The following is a 14,504-nucleotide window of genomic DNA, read 5'->3' as shown; positions in this document are numbered from 1 at the left end:
TATATGGAAGTAATTTCGCATCCATGGGAGGTCGGTTGAAGGTATCTCCGGAACCACTCAACAAATCTTGATGAGATTTAGCACAGATGTAAAACATATTTTGAAATAACACATAGGCTACTTATTAAGTATATTTTATTCCGCGCGGACTGGGTTGCGGGCGGCAGGTAGGTAGTTAGAAAATAAATTCTTCTGTCGTACATCGTTAAATGTACGGGATCGTTCTCTTCCTTCAATAAATATTCCAAAAAAGTATCCTAAAGCGAACGACCAAACGTTCAAAAACATTTACAACTTTTTTATAAGTAAAAAAACGTAGAATTTAGTTTTACAATAAATAAGAAATTAAGGAGAGACGAAATTACAAAAAGACTTGAGAATTCCATGCTTAAAACAAATTATATTTTAATCTGACGTCTACTGTCAATGTCACCTGTTATGATTTCCTGTTATCTTAAATACGAAGTAACTTGAAAGCGAGTAACGTTGCTGTTGTATTTCCTTTTGACGATTATTATTGACCTTGTGTAAGTCGATAGGCCAAGTTGTTCAGTGTATTATTGTGTTGTTAGAGCGACGGCATAAGGAAATATAGGTCCTAGTTGAACAAAAGTGGGGCAAGAGGAACAAATCCTGTATTTTATTTCAATGTAAGTTTTATGATATATTTCTTAGAATATTACACCTACCTTTTTGCTTACGTCTTAGTAATTCAAATTATAACTTATGACGCATCTTTACGCATATTTCCTCCCTTTTTAATCCAAAAACCTCAAAAAGTCTATGTCGGAAAAGGTTTTCGTTATATAGATTTAGCTTAAAATCAATACTTACCAAACATTATATTACGTATAGATTTCAAAGAAAAACTTCTATTCTTCAAAATTTAAACTTCCTTTCTCTTAAAGGTTTTTATTTTGCTCATACATAAAAATAATACAATTTAAAGTAATTTAAGATAGGTATTAATAGACAAAACTTCATTGTTTTGCTATGTTACTCTTATCTTAAACATTGAAATTTTAACAAGTTAACTGTTGTGTTATTATAAACAACTTCCTGTTGCCCGCAACACCATCTGCGCAAAATAAAAAACCTGATTAGTAGCCTATGTGTTCTTCCAGACTATGTTTTACATCAATGCCAAAAATCTGTTTAGCGATTCTGTAGATACCTTTTAACAAATATCCAATCATCTGTCTAAACCAGAGATTCCAAAAGGGGTTGATATCGACAGCCTGGGGTCGATATTGAACTTAAAGCATTCCTAATTCTCACTCTGTCTTCTTCTCTTGACCTGTCGGAATGAAAAAAAAAATATAATAATTGATGTTAAAAGTAGATAATTTAGCCATAGCCCCCTATGGCTAAATTATCTACTTTTGGCTCTGAGGTAACAGTTCATTTTGGAAAAGGGGTCACTTGTCCAAAATAGATTGGGGATTCCTGGTCTACATTTGCAATTATAAAATTATAGCAAAATTAAACCAACCTTTTTAAAGTTCAACAATGAATGACAAAACATTCCAATATTTTTTTTTTTGTATTCCATTACTTTACCATGAAAACTCGCTACTATTATACTCAAAATATTATTGTTGTTTCAATAGAAACAGATACATAGAGTTCTTTTTGCCATGTACTGTGACAACTATTATTTTTATCCGCAGTTGTCTAAAGTGGTACATCCTGTTGTTTGTTAAATTGTAATAACAATTTAGTTTTGCAAGAGGTTATCATTCAATAGGAGTGTATTTATAGACATATTGGTGTCTATAATTTTTTGTATTTCAATATTATTTACATAACAAAATACATAAACAATAATGAGACTATGAAATTAAATGTTTCAAATATAAGTAACTAGGTGATATTAAGTGTCTGCTTGTTTGTACAATTGCTTAATAGGGCCAAAGTTTCAACTACCCTAACACATCTTCATTGAAAAGGAGTGAAATGTTGTATGATTATCTACTTGTAGCATAAATGATTTAACTAGTTTTTATTGTACGGTGGCTTTGGAATATATATTCTAGCAAATGGGTTACTTTATTTCGAATTAATGATCTCTCCAACCGATCTTCCGGTCAACTGGTGAAATACCATTACCACACAGAAGACAGGCGTGAAGTAGAAGCAATTCCGTCTTTTGTCTTATGAATGTGATTGCCAAAGACCTTATTTTAGTCCATGTTTCCACCATTTTCTTACAAAGTAATCATGGGAAGAGGAAATGGATTTGGTGAAGGAGGCGGTGCATAGGAAGGGGAAATATGCAATTTCTGTGCATCCCCTCCTCCATTTATTAAAGGTAGGCACTCATCTGCAATTGCTGATATCTATGGGCAGTGATTGCTTCACTATTTCGGCAAATTCAGGCGACTGTTTGCTTGTTTGCCACTTTATAATATTGAAAATAATACTTGTATGTAATGTACCATAAAATGCCTAATTTATTTTTAAACTTTTGTAAAATCATTATTTTAATTTATAGAGTAGCTATGGCCATGAGATTGACCTTTGATTGCAATCTTTTTATGTTTGTGCCACTACATGAGATTACCCAAGTTCAAATGATTTCAGCATATAAATTTCTAGTTTAATATGGGCTCATTAAAGAACGACAAGATAATTATGCTTACTAATTGAACTGGTTTATCATAAATTTTTACTGCAAAAACACCTATGTAGATACAGAAATCTATGATTGATATTTTTTCAACAATGTTTAAAAATATCATTACTTCTTCAAAAATATACATTTCATTTTACCAAGAACTATTATACTACACACAGATCTCATATACAACTGTCACAATAAAACCCCTATTTGTTACGTAAATGTTCGATCAATTATCTTTTCATGAGCATTTATTGGCCAAACATTGAATACAAACACACATATTAACTCAAATATGAGCCTTACTACCAACCAACATTAACTTGATATTCTCAAAAGGCCCATTCATCCTAAAAAGTTTCGTCATGCGTGAACAGTTCGCCATAAAGACGTCTCGCTATGTGAGGAATAACTTCCTTTGGAATTTCCCGAAAGTCCAGTGGGCTACCAAGAACAATTATGGCGGATAGCCAGCATTTGCCTTATATCGAACGATATAACGAAACACATATCGACAAAATCAACAAATACCAGCACTGTAAATCTAATTCAGGAATAGATAAGAATTTAAGGTTACCCGACTAAAATATGACAACACTTAAAAACCACGAGTAGCTATTTTCTACTCGTTTAATATGGTTTAATCTAGTTGTGAATTTGATAGATCGTAGTAACTTATATAAGTATGTCTTTGTTGTTACATACTATCAAGTGCGTGCGAATTAATTACAACTAATAAGGATAAATAACGCGACTACACAAGAATTGTACTATCATTATATAAATACAAATACTTTGATGGAAGTTTCCTGTACTTAAAGCGTAATAAGACAATTATTATTAGCACCATTTATGACGTTTATTGAAATCGTACTCTGTTTTAACGTTCTCAATGAACTTCTTGAGATCCAGTCAAGGTTATTTAAATAAATAATAATAAAAATAACCGGTTTCTCACGGCGTATAATTCACCATGTGAACTAGTTCTCAAAAGGTGTAAAGAAAACCGTGTAAACGTGTGTTGTTGAAATTAGTATCGAATTTCTGTTCATATATTAAACATTGAACGGTATACGAATTGGTGTCAATGTTTACTTTCTCTGTTCTGACAGAGTTCTTCTTTAGTCTTGATTCCTTATTTAGTTTAGTTTTGAGTTTATAAAGTTTCAATCAGTTTGATATATCAAAATAATATAGTAAGTTTTCAACTGAATACAAGTGGAACAGAAACACATATTTACGAAAAAATAATCAAGAATTTTGCTTTCCTAACCTTGTTCAAAAGTATCTGCTTGTTTACTTTAATACAAAAATATACTATAAACTTATTCACCTGTTAAAACACACGCCTGTACCTTCTTCGCCGATCACCAATACACATCTATATATATAAAAGAAAGTCGTGTTAGTTACACTATTTATAACTCAAGAACGGCTGAATCGATTTGACTGAAAATTAGTGGGGAGGTAGCTTAGAACCAGGAAAAGGTCATAGGATAATTTTTACCCCGTTTTCTATTTTTTATTCCGCGCGGACGGAGTCGCGGGTAAAAGCTAGTAATATATAAATGATTATCTAAAAATATTACCCTCTCTCGATACTGCCGATTATGTTTTGGCGACGGTCCAAAACATGGAAACACCGCCACTTTATCGCATTAGGACAAATTCAATCAGTTCTCGCTTCACTTAATACGTTCGCTTAGTTTGGACGCCTCCGAAGATTTACTCTTGCACTAAGTCGAGATAAGTCTGCTTGATTATTGATATAGAGACCCTATTCGGCAAACTGCTCCTTCTATTTGATTGTACCTTTATCCTTACAACGTTGTTTAGTGTACATTTCATTCATTGTTTATTTATACAGTTAGAAAACTGAGAAATAAAACGGCTTCCTATATTATTATGTTTTACAACCGAAAACGTACTAATGACTAATTACTAACTACTTTTGCAAATCCCGCCATCATCAATTTACCGTCAGACTTTTAGTAATCTACTACACCCAACAAGCCTTTACAGATTTCACTCGTGCGTGTTCTAAGTGTTTCATCTTTAGTTCATTATGTTGTGTATCATCAAGGGAATGGTCAGTACGGTTTGATAAGGTCTTCCACATTAGTACCATCATTCACATTAATCCCTAAAGTCAATTGAAATTTTAATCAAGAAGTAATTATTTCTGCTAAACGAAAAGATAATGTTCTTAATTTATCCCTAGAATACTGCTTATTGTGTAATACGTACTAAATATTATTGACAAACAAAAGATAACGTTCTGGACATTTAGCTGTTTGTATGACGAACCGACTGTATGATCTCATATAAATTTACCCGACCTTATCTCTCACGTTATGAACAAACAGCTTCCATAGTTCCTCCGTACCAAATAGTCTATTTAACAAGTTTGTGCGCAATTACACACTTCTCTATCAATCAGCGTTTTTTTAACTGTGGTTCGTGTGTTTATATGTTTTGTTTAAATTATTTCTTTAATTTTATCTTATCATGAGCTTAAGTCGACCTTACTCTATTAAGTTCTTAGAATTGTAAGTGGGAATTTTGGATACATATTGGCTTTCATTTAAATATGCTGTATTGTGCCAAATTGTGATGCTAATGATAGGGAATAGTGACAGATAACAAGGTGCTGGTCTTTTTTATTACATAATATATTATGGGATTCTACCTTTTCTGAATTAATGTGTTTATTTGTAAACCTCATCAATTAATAAGGTAAAAATTCTACTTAACTACACTCTGAAATACATGAACTTTAAAACTTCAACATGTCAAACGTATTGTAAACACGACCGCAAATTTTCGAGACTATTGCAAATAGGAAATGTGGTGTCAGTTTTCTTTCTGAGCTTTGCTTCATAAAGTACCTTCGAGAAATTCTTTGTGAAAAGTAGTGAGAAATTGCAAAGAAAATAAAAATTCTATGTAGTGCCGGGATATGGCTGCAAATCTGCGGAAATGTGCAAGATTTCACCATTGGAATATTTTTATTTAGAGTCTCTGCACTACACTAAAGTAGAGATGTCCGATCAATATCGATATATTAATATCATGGAGATTCTATGGATTTCATTGTAATAGAATTCTCCTGCTGGTATTCAACATACGGTAAATGCATTTTTTTTTAAATACTGACACTTCGCTTTTCAACACCGTTCTTCCGTTTTCTTCAAACAAAAACAAACTACTCGTATCAGTGAAGAGATCATATAACAAAAAAGTTTTCAATTCACAATATGTAAAATCATTCTCACACTCAACATTGGTTCGATGTATATTCAATATGTTAATACAGCGTTAAATATCGATGCATTTTTAACCAAGCTCCGGTTTATCGGACAGCACTAGAGTCGATGCGAAAACACGGCGGGGATTTCCGTCGTTATAAATCCCAGCACGCGACATCCTCACTTTACACGCGCCACATCCCGGCAAACCGTGAATTTCTACACTGAAAAGCCGACTGTGATACACGGCTCCCGGTGTTTTAAAGTACCGTAACATTACGACTGTTTGCGACGTTCCCAGCATTAGTTAGTTTTGTCTATAGCCCGGCTATTGTTTGAAGTGCACGCTGCCTTTTGTTTCGAGAAAAATTGGAATTAAACCGTACACATACAATGTCGATAGTTGCTTTTCACGTTGCTAGTGCTTGGTGGGAATTACTAGCAACGAAACCTAAAACAACTTGATACATAATTCACATATACATGCACATATAAACAGGAAACGATGAAAACTATTATACAAATATTATGCTAGTAATTACCATGAATTATGCTAGTAATTATCATTCTACATGGATTAAAAGTGTGATAAATGTAGGTAGAATATAAGTAATTAAACTAGGAGTTCCCTAATGTCGCGCCACAAGACATGTTATATTATTCTGTTGTTCGGGTTTTTCTGTCATAGTGTACCTCCAAGCACTATATACCACTTTAATAAAGAACTACTTCGAAGTGTGAGTATTGGTAATCCCAATGTAACACTACATATCCGAAATAAATCAGTGGGTAAGATAGTAAAATAGACATAGAGAGTCGATTCCCTGCTATCGAAAGCCAATAGACAATGAACGTCGTCATCGGAGGGTTATAGTCGTTCACAAGTGAAGTATGGCGGTGACAGTGTAACCGTTAAAGCGGCCGTTACCGAGCGAGTGATGAACGAGCCACTAAGTGTCTTCGCGCCGCTGTCACTTCACGTGGAGCAAAAAGATAAAAGGCATTCCGAAATACGATTCACAAGTGGGCCCGAGAAATGGATAGAGAATCGCCGAGCGCGGCTTTATGCCCGGCAATATATCTCTCGTATCTCTATCCAATTTCTGCTCTATGGCGTGTAATATCCCACAGCGATCCTTTTAATTTTTGCCTCGGCCTTTAATTTCAGACCATTAATTCCAGTCTTATAACCGTATATTTGCTGGGAAAGATTTTTTTGTAATCCCGAAGGGATAAGAAAGTATCTCTGTGCTTTGTGATTCTATGTTCGTAACATCTAATTACTCGCTCGAATAGGATGCCCATTTTATTTTGTGTGGTTATCAACTTGAGGTAAATATAAACTATTTACCAGAGCTTCTAGAAATGTTTTATTAGTTTCTGTTGCAAAAATGTTTTAGAAAATATAACGAAAATCCACCGAAATTTAGTTTCTGAAGTGTGCTCTAAAAATAATGTAGCGAAACACTGTAAGAAGCAGAGACGGCTATTTGTCTGGTCGCGCGTCGCACTACAAAACGATGTAATAATGTGCGGCAGCTTAACTTGCCAACATTTTGCCAAGAGAGCGATTTAAAAGTTGACCGTCCCCGATGTCGCTACTTTGCCGAGCAGCTTCAAATTAATCTAACTTGCTCGCCATCGACCGCTCATGAATTTTGTTTTGTACTGTGTGTCTTGTGAATTTGTCACTAGTAAAGTTACTCTTGTAATAGCGCCAACTAATTTGTAATTTTTTTTTTTTTGATAGATTTCAAACGATAATGAACTTAATTTTTTTTCTTACTGAAAATTTTTATACGTAAAGATTTCTTGTGGATTTATAACTTAACATTGTATTAAAAACATTTCACTTTAGTTATAATCTTTTGGTTGAAAATCAATTCTTAATTTTCTATAATGCAAGACAACCTAACTTTCCGGCCGAATTTCATCCGAATTGTTTCTAAAGGGGGATTGTCATAATGAGGCATTAAATGGAGGCCTAATTGCAAATTATCGTGCGTCGAATATCCTAAAGTTGGGAGTGAATTGCGTGACTTGGTCACCCCGGACCCAACGTCTGACCTTTGCCATTCCAACACGCCCCTGTCTCCCCTGCTAAACCCCTCCATGGTAATTGATTTACTTACAATCGACATCATTTATATTTATTTAAGGAAACTTTATACTGATAACAGCAAAGAGTGACTGTTATTATGTAATTAAACATTTCTAAATTACGTATCGTTTTATGTACTTTATTTTGGAAGTAGGACGTGGCTAACTAATTACATCATCAACGTATATAAGTAACTATACTACGAACGAACCTCTGTTATCTTATAGTTCGTTATTTTTCTATACACAATGTTAACGCGGTCATCGCTCCAAATAAAACAAAAGCTTTTGCTATGTGATGAGAAACTCTTTAGATTTTAGTAACAGACGATTGACGATAGCAAGCGACTGAATCTATATTTGCAAAGTCTTGTCGCTATTTTGTACAAGAACTTATAAATTCTGTTTGTAAATGAAAATAATCATGGTCTTGCTAACATTAACGCATAACACTATACAGGGTGGCTTTATTTGTTAATCGCTGCTAACTTCAAAGGATAGCCAACTCGTTTCATAACTCTGAAAGTACAAGAGCATAATAGACTTAATTCCTTTGCTAACTTCACGGTGGTGTAAGTCTGTTAGCAGCTTTGATTCTGGAACGTGAGTCGTGTAAACGAGCAACGGTATGTAACGTTGCATTTCAGTTTTCAATAAAGGGTAACACAAGTTACGGTATAAGCCCCCGTACGTTTACTCACCTGGCGCAGTAGTTGGTAACGAGGTTATATGAAACAGTTTGGGGCGAAATTGCTCGGGGAATGTACTCGGGTGTCATAAAGTTTGGACGGAACGTCGGACAAGCGGCACCTGTTCTCAGCTTCCTATTATATTACATGCCGGCGAGTTATTAAGTGCAAGGTCCTACTTTGTTGGCCTTATGGTGTGTTGATTTCGCAGACACATTTTACCCGTCTTTTCCTTTGTGTCTGGCCGTGTCATTGTGTGGATTTATTTAAATGAATTGTTATGGAAGATGTATGTTTTATTTACAAAGTAGTCTTAAGTTATGTTGCTCTGTGATAAAAATTTCACAATTTACATTGTCTTTTTTTCAATTTTTCAGTTTCCGTATTTTTTTTTTGGTTTCGGAAATATTTGAGATTAAATTTTCTTCATAAAGCTTAATGTATGATTTCAGATTATAATGGATTGGAGGACAGGTCTAGTGGCGCTCTGTTTGGTGCTTTATGCTGATGCTTTTTCTAGTAAGTATTAGTATTACTTATCTTTTAGTAATAAACTAGCAGTCACCCGCGACTTCGTATGCACGGAATTAAAAAAAAATCTTAATAAGCAGCCTATGTGTTATGTGTTCTTCCAGACTATGTTCTTCATCTGTGCCAAATTTCATCAAGATGCGTTAAGCCGTTCCGGAGATACTTTCAAACCATCTAAACATTCGCATTTATAATATTAGTGTGATTATGTTTCTGTAAATTGCAAGTTACTAACGAAGAAGTTATGTTTAACGTATAGCAAATGTATAAATGTGTTTGTTTACAGTGCATAAGATAATGCATTTTAGTCAAGAGTTAAATAAAAAAATAAATAGTCGAAAAAAACTTTAAGCTGCCTGCTTAACCGGCTACGATCGTCGATATTTGGTATTTTAATTAAACTGGTATTTCGATTAGTATTTTTATCTAAAGGCGATGAGACGTATAAGGCATTCACCTGATGGAATTCGGAATCTGATCAAAATACAAAATCCCCCGCTGTAGGTACATCATTTAATTTTGGAACCAAAATTAATCACAGGTATTTGCACTTTACCCCAGTATGTGTGAATATTGGAGTAATGAGCACTTCTTTTATAGAAAAACTCACTCATCTGTACCTACCAACATAAATCATAATTATGTAGAAATATTTTATTTGCTGTATTTGAATCAATTTAACCGAAACAAACTTAATTTGGCGTTTAGTGAGATGATGAAAGACTATTGGAAACGTATTTAGTTTTCATGTTTTACTATTCTACCCTAGATAAACCGTATGTACTTTCCATTATCTAATGCACTCATAAACCAGTCGCAGTCACCGAAGTATAACAAAACAATGAGTTATGATGTGAACTTACGGCTCGCATTTTACTCCACTTTATTGCATCTTAAGTCACAAGTGCTATAAAATTTTCTTATACTTGGCTCTTAAAAAACAACCACGAATAGTGACAGGTCGCGGGTATTTACGATGAGTGGGGTGATGTAAACGAAATATAGCACGATACAGCGATGGGCACGAAACGAGCGATAGCGGAGTCATCTACAGTTTCTCTGGTATTGCACATGTTCATGGGCGTAGTAGATCACTTCGGTGTTCGCGCCGCTCGTTTAACCCGCTTCTCACAGTTGTTAGTTATGAATATTTGCAGGGAAAAACACGTATATGTACATGTGACTTAACTCTCATAAATATAGATTTGAAAGTAGTAAATATACGGTTCTTGAATAAGAATATTGTTTTAACTAAATTTAAAACTAACATCACAAATACCATCACGTACCAACTTATAAAATAGTGATGACACTGTTGGGATGACCCAAGGCTTTTGAAAATTTTCTTCAAAATCCGCAAACTTTACTAGAAAAATTGCGTTGCTCCATTTTAAGGCATATCTGTGTTAAAAACTTCTTTATTTATATAGAAAGTTTAATATCAGTTCCCGTACCGTTACAACAAAAACGCCGAATGGAACATACTCAAACTTCCCCCAAAGCCCATACTTCATTTCCATTTTATCATGCCGTTTTCTTTTGTATAAGTTTTTTTCTTCTTATAAGTTTGTTTGTTATTGTAAGACTGGAATGCGTAACAATAAAACGGGGAATCTAGCGCATATTATAACTTCGAAGTGCAAAGGATGGGAAAACACTTCGGTGGTGAAAAGTTTCTCGCCTTGTAATACGTTCGGCATTGACTCTCAGGGGCCATGGTGAACCGGATCTAAGTACATAACCTTGTATATTCATATGACCCTTTTCCCTTACAACTGAATCCTTTATTCGGTCACGATTTCGGGTTATAAAAAAAGGGTACAATACCCGAAGTTATATGAATAAAATTTATACATTGAATGGGCGCGCTTACATTTCCGAAAACCTTATTATATCAATAACTGGCTCTTTCTACGACCCTGTATCATATAACATTTGTTTGAGGTACTGGAAGATTTGCACTGCATTTTTTTACAAAAAAACTTACAAGTTGTATTCTTGGATAAATGTTTTCTTTTGTTAACAGAATACGGAAGGACGTGTAGAGACATAGGATGTTTGAACAGCGAGGTGTGCGTGTTGGCCGAGGACCCCTGCTCGTTTGGCCGCTCCACCGACTGCGGAACGTACCCTACCTGCAAGAAGAAGTCTAAAGTAGAAGGTACTTATTCTTTAGGAAAACATTTGGTAACATTCAACAAACTAAAACAGAAAGATCTATGTTCTGCCGAACATAGTAATACCAGGACCGCACAAACCGGAAATCCGCAATCACTACCTGCCGCTTTAGTCCGCAGATGCCGCTTATTTTCTTTCGAGGTCAAGGACTTACGACTTCATTACAAAGTACTGTTTAATATGAGCATCGCTTGTTATTTTTATTATAAAATCGTATAATCGTAAAAAAAATTTGAACAACCTATATATATTGGTATTTTAACTCAGCCAATTAAGACATCCTTAATGTTCGCTTTTCAGGCACCCATTCTGAACCCGCTCAGCCCTCGGTACCGAAACCGGCGCCGCACACTCCCACGAACGACTTCGACTCCCCACCTCATTATCCTGCGCCAGCGCCGCCTTCGCCAAACATGGGGAGCAATACGCACGCAGGAGGCTCGCCATACGGCGGCAACTCGCCTTACGGAGGCAACTCGCCTTATGGCGGGAACTCACACACCGGAGGCGGTTCCTCTTATGGTGGTAGCTCACCTTATGGTGGAAATTCGCCTTACGGTGGTAGTTCTCCGTATGGCGGTTCAACAGGCGGTCATTCGCCATACGGAGGCAATTCGCCTTACGGAGGCAGTTCGCCATATGGAGGATCATCCAACCGCGGTGGAAATAACCCTTACGGAGGAAGTTCGCCTTACGGTGGCTCCAATCCAACAGGAACAAAGAGTCCGTTGGATAACATCTTTAATACACTAAACAACTTCGCCAACGGCGGAGGTACAGGAACGGGAACCGGCGGTCAAGGTCTATCCAACATCTTCGGGAATATACTGGGAACTTTATCCAAAAACGGAGGTTTGACTGGTTTCGTAAACACTAGGCCTTTAATGGAGAACCCTAATTATGCGTCGCACAGTTCGAATTCGAGGAGTGCTAATCCCCAAAATTATCCATCAGGCCAGCCAGCGTACCAAGCGCCAAGTCAGAACAAGAACTATGGACAAAGTAATGCCCATTACAACGCAGGCACTACGAGAAAACCGGCGACCTATGGCTGGAACTTCGGGTAAATACAACCCTAGTTGCAACGAAGGCTTTAGTGGACTTTAGCTTTGCATGAACACTATTTAACACTTAATGCAAATAACTTTATACTCAACAGTTCGCGATGTTGCGACTGTCCACTTTTAGAATAACTGTAATTTTAAGTTTCTTTTTATTTTATAATTTTGTCACAAATAACAAAACTAAAATGCAATTATCAATAGCTTGATAATGAATCTCTGAGAGTAATTTTCTTTATATTTAGATTGGTTAAGGGTAACTTAGATATTAAGTTGTATTTAACTATCTTTGCTTGTTGCATTGTTGTGCAGTACAATATCAATGCATATTTTAACAATTTTAGTTAGTGTGAAAAGGCTTTTTCTCATCCCAGTGAATACTGTCAAATGACACCAAAGATTTTTTTTATATATAAAACTTCCCTATTGAAGAATTTATTTAAAATGAGTAGAAACAAGCATTTTGGTTTAATATTTTTTGTTTTATTGTGCAATGCAATACACTGCGCCTTCACCGCTATAATAATAAGTAATTAAAAAAAAGTTGGAGTGTTTTTTTGCCTATGCTTAAATTCCGCGTTTCGTCTGGTGAGTATGGTGCCGGAGGTCTAATTTTAGTCCTCTTTCCATTCCCAGCCTTTTCTTGTTAGGAAAGGATGGGAAGGGGAAGTGAATTTGGCGGATTTGCGGATGTCTATGGGCAACGCCTCGCTATTTCGACGAATCCAGGTGGCCGTTTGCTCGTTTGCCACCTTTTGATATAAAAAAAAAAATCATGTAAGAATTAAAAAACATATTTTTGATGTATAATTGCTTCTTTGTAGAAAATTTAAGCACCTATGCTAGAGCTTGCCATCTTGTGGATCTGAACACTGTTATTATAGTGAAAATAAATGTCATACTAAAAAATATTCAACATTTATAATATAGAAATTTTAGACAAACTCAATGTTATCTAATACTTTTCAATCTATAGACTTTAAAAAGCTGAATATTTTACCTCATTTTATTAATAAAAAAACACACTTCAAGAATTTGCTAATAATTGTATTTTAAGAAATATAAGAACAATAAAATTCAATATTTTTTGTAAACAATACAAAATTAAACTTAAAAAAATGAGCAAATGGAATGCATCACATATATACTAACTGATATTTTATTAATATTCTAAAAAATACTTCTATTACGCTTTAGATTGCATCATTTCATCTTTTTTTATCTTTTTAGACAACGCAAAATACTCAGTTATTACAAATAACTTTTCAGATTTGATTAATAAGAAATAAATAATAAAACATGTATTTAAATAAATATTTTATAAAGTTGTCAAATTTAATGTAATTTTTTTTTGTATGCAAGAAATTTATTTTTGCTATTTTTTGACCTTATATTTTCTTAAGGTAAATGAATAGATTCACTGTAAATACTCTTTATTTCTTTTTTTTTTATAATCCAGTGCCATTTTAATTCTGCATAATTTATATTTATTTCAGTGTGGCCATGTTGACATATGTGGTACATCACTACATCTACAGTGTGGTACTCAACTAAACGATATGTAGAAAAATATTTTATTTTTAACTAAATTGTGATATATATATATTCAGGTGCCTTGTGATTAATTGTTGCCGTCAAATATTATGTATATGTTGTGAAATTATTAACATTAAATTTTAATTTTATTCGAGTCTTTTTTTTTCTTGATCGTGTTATCAAAATTCTATCTATGTCTATTACAAAAATAATAATTTCTCTCATTCACTTTGAAAAAAGACAACAATATTTTAAATGGAGATTGTATTCTCAGAAACCCACAGTTAGTTATGGCTATAAGTAGATTATAAAAACTAATGACAAAGACAAATCTTCACAGAGAATTTTTTTACTCTTTTAATAATAAAAAAAAAAAAATTGTACATATAACAATTATCACAAAAAAAATGCATGTACTTGTCTTTTTTATATAGGTAGGATATAATTTTACAATGACTAAATTCCATCAGTATAAAATTCTATACCTACGACTATAACCACTACAACCTTTAAATACAATCCAAATATATAAACACATTCC

The 14,504-nt window shown here is 34.3% G+C and overlaps 1 protein-coding gene across 3 annotated transcripts; it reads left to right on the top strand.

The window, feature by feature from the left end:
* Positions 1–435: 435 nt before the first annotated feature.
* Positions 436–14,112, top strand: LOC106718219 (keratin, type I cytoskeletal 9). 3 transcript variants are annotated; one of them, XM_014512250.2, is made up of 6 exons: positions 436–650; positions 9,110–9,176; positions 11,215–11,349; positions 11,667–12,218; positions 12,321–12,429; positions 13,924–14,112. In XM_014512250.2, the coding sequence occupies exons 2-6, from the start codon at positions 9,116–9,118 to the stop codon at positions 13,979–13,981; spliced, it is 915 nt and encodes a 304-aa protein (XP_014367736.2). In that variant the 5' UTR covers positions 436–650; positions 9,110–9,115; the 3' UTR covers positions 13,982–14,112. The 3 variants fall into 3 exon arrangements, with proteins under 3 accessions (XP_014367736.2, XP_014367734.2, XP_014367735.2); XM_014512248.2 differs by having other exon boundaries at positions 437–650; positions 11,667–12,429; XM_014512249.2 differs by lacking the exon at positions 436–650 and adding an exon at positions 5,303–5,356 and having other exon boundaries at positions 11,667–12,429.
* Positions 14,113–14,504: the final 392 nt, after the last annotated feature.

The sequence above is a fragment of the Papilio machaon genome, chromosome 10, assembly GCF_912999745.1.
Source record: "Papilio machaon chromosome 10, ilPapMach1.1, whole genome shotgun sequence".
NCBI lineage: Eukaryota > Metazoa > Arthropoda > Insecta > Lepidoptera > Papilionidae > Papilio > Papilio machaon.
The sequence above is the reverse complement of the archived record's forward strand: the minus strand, read 5'-3'. Positions and strand labels throughout refer to the sequence as shown.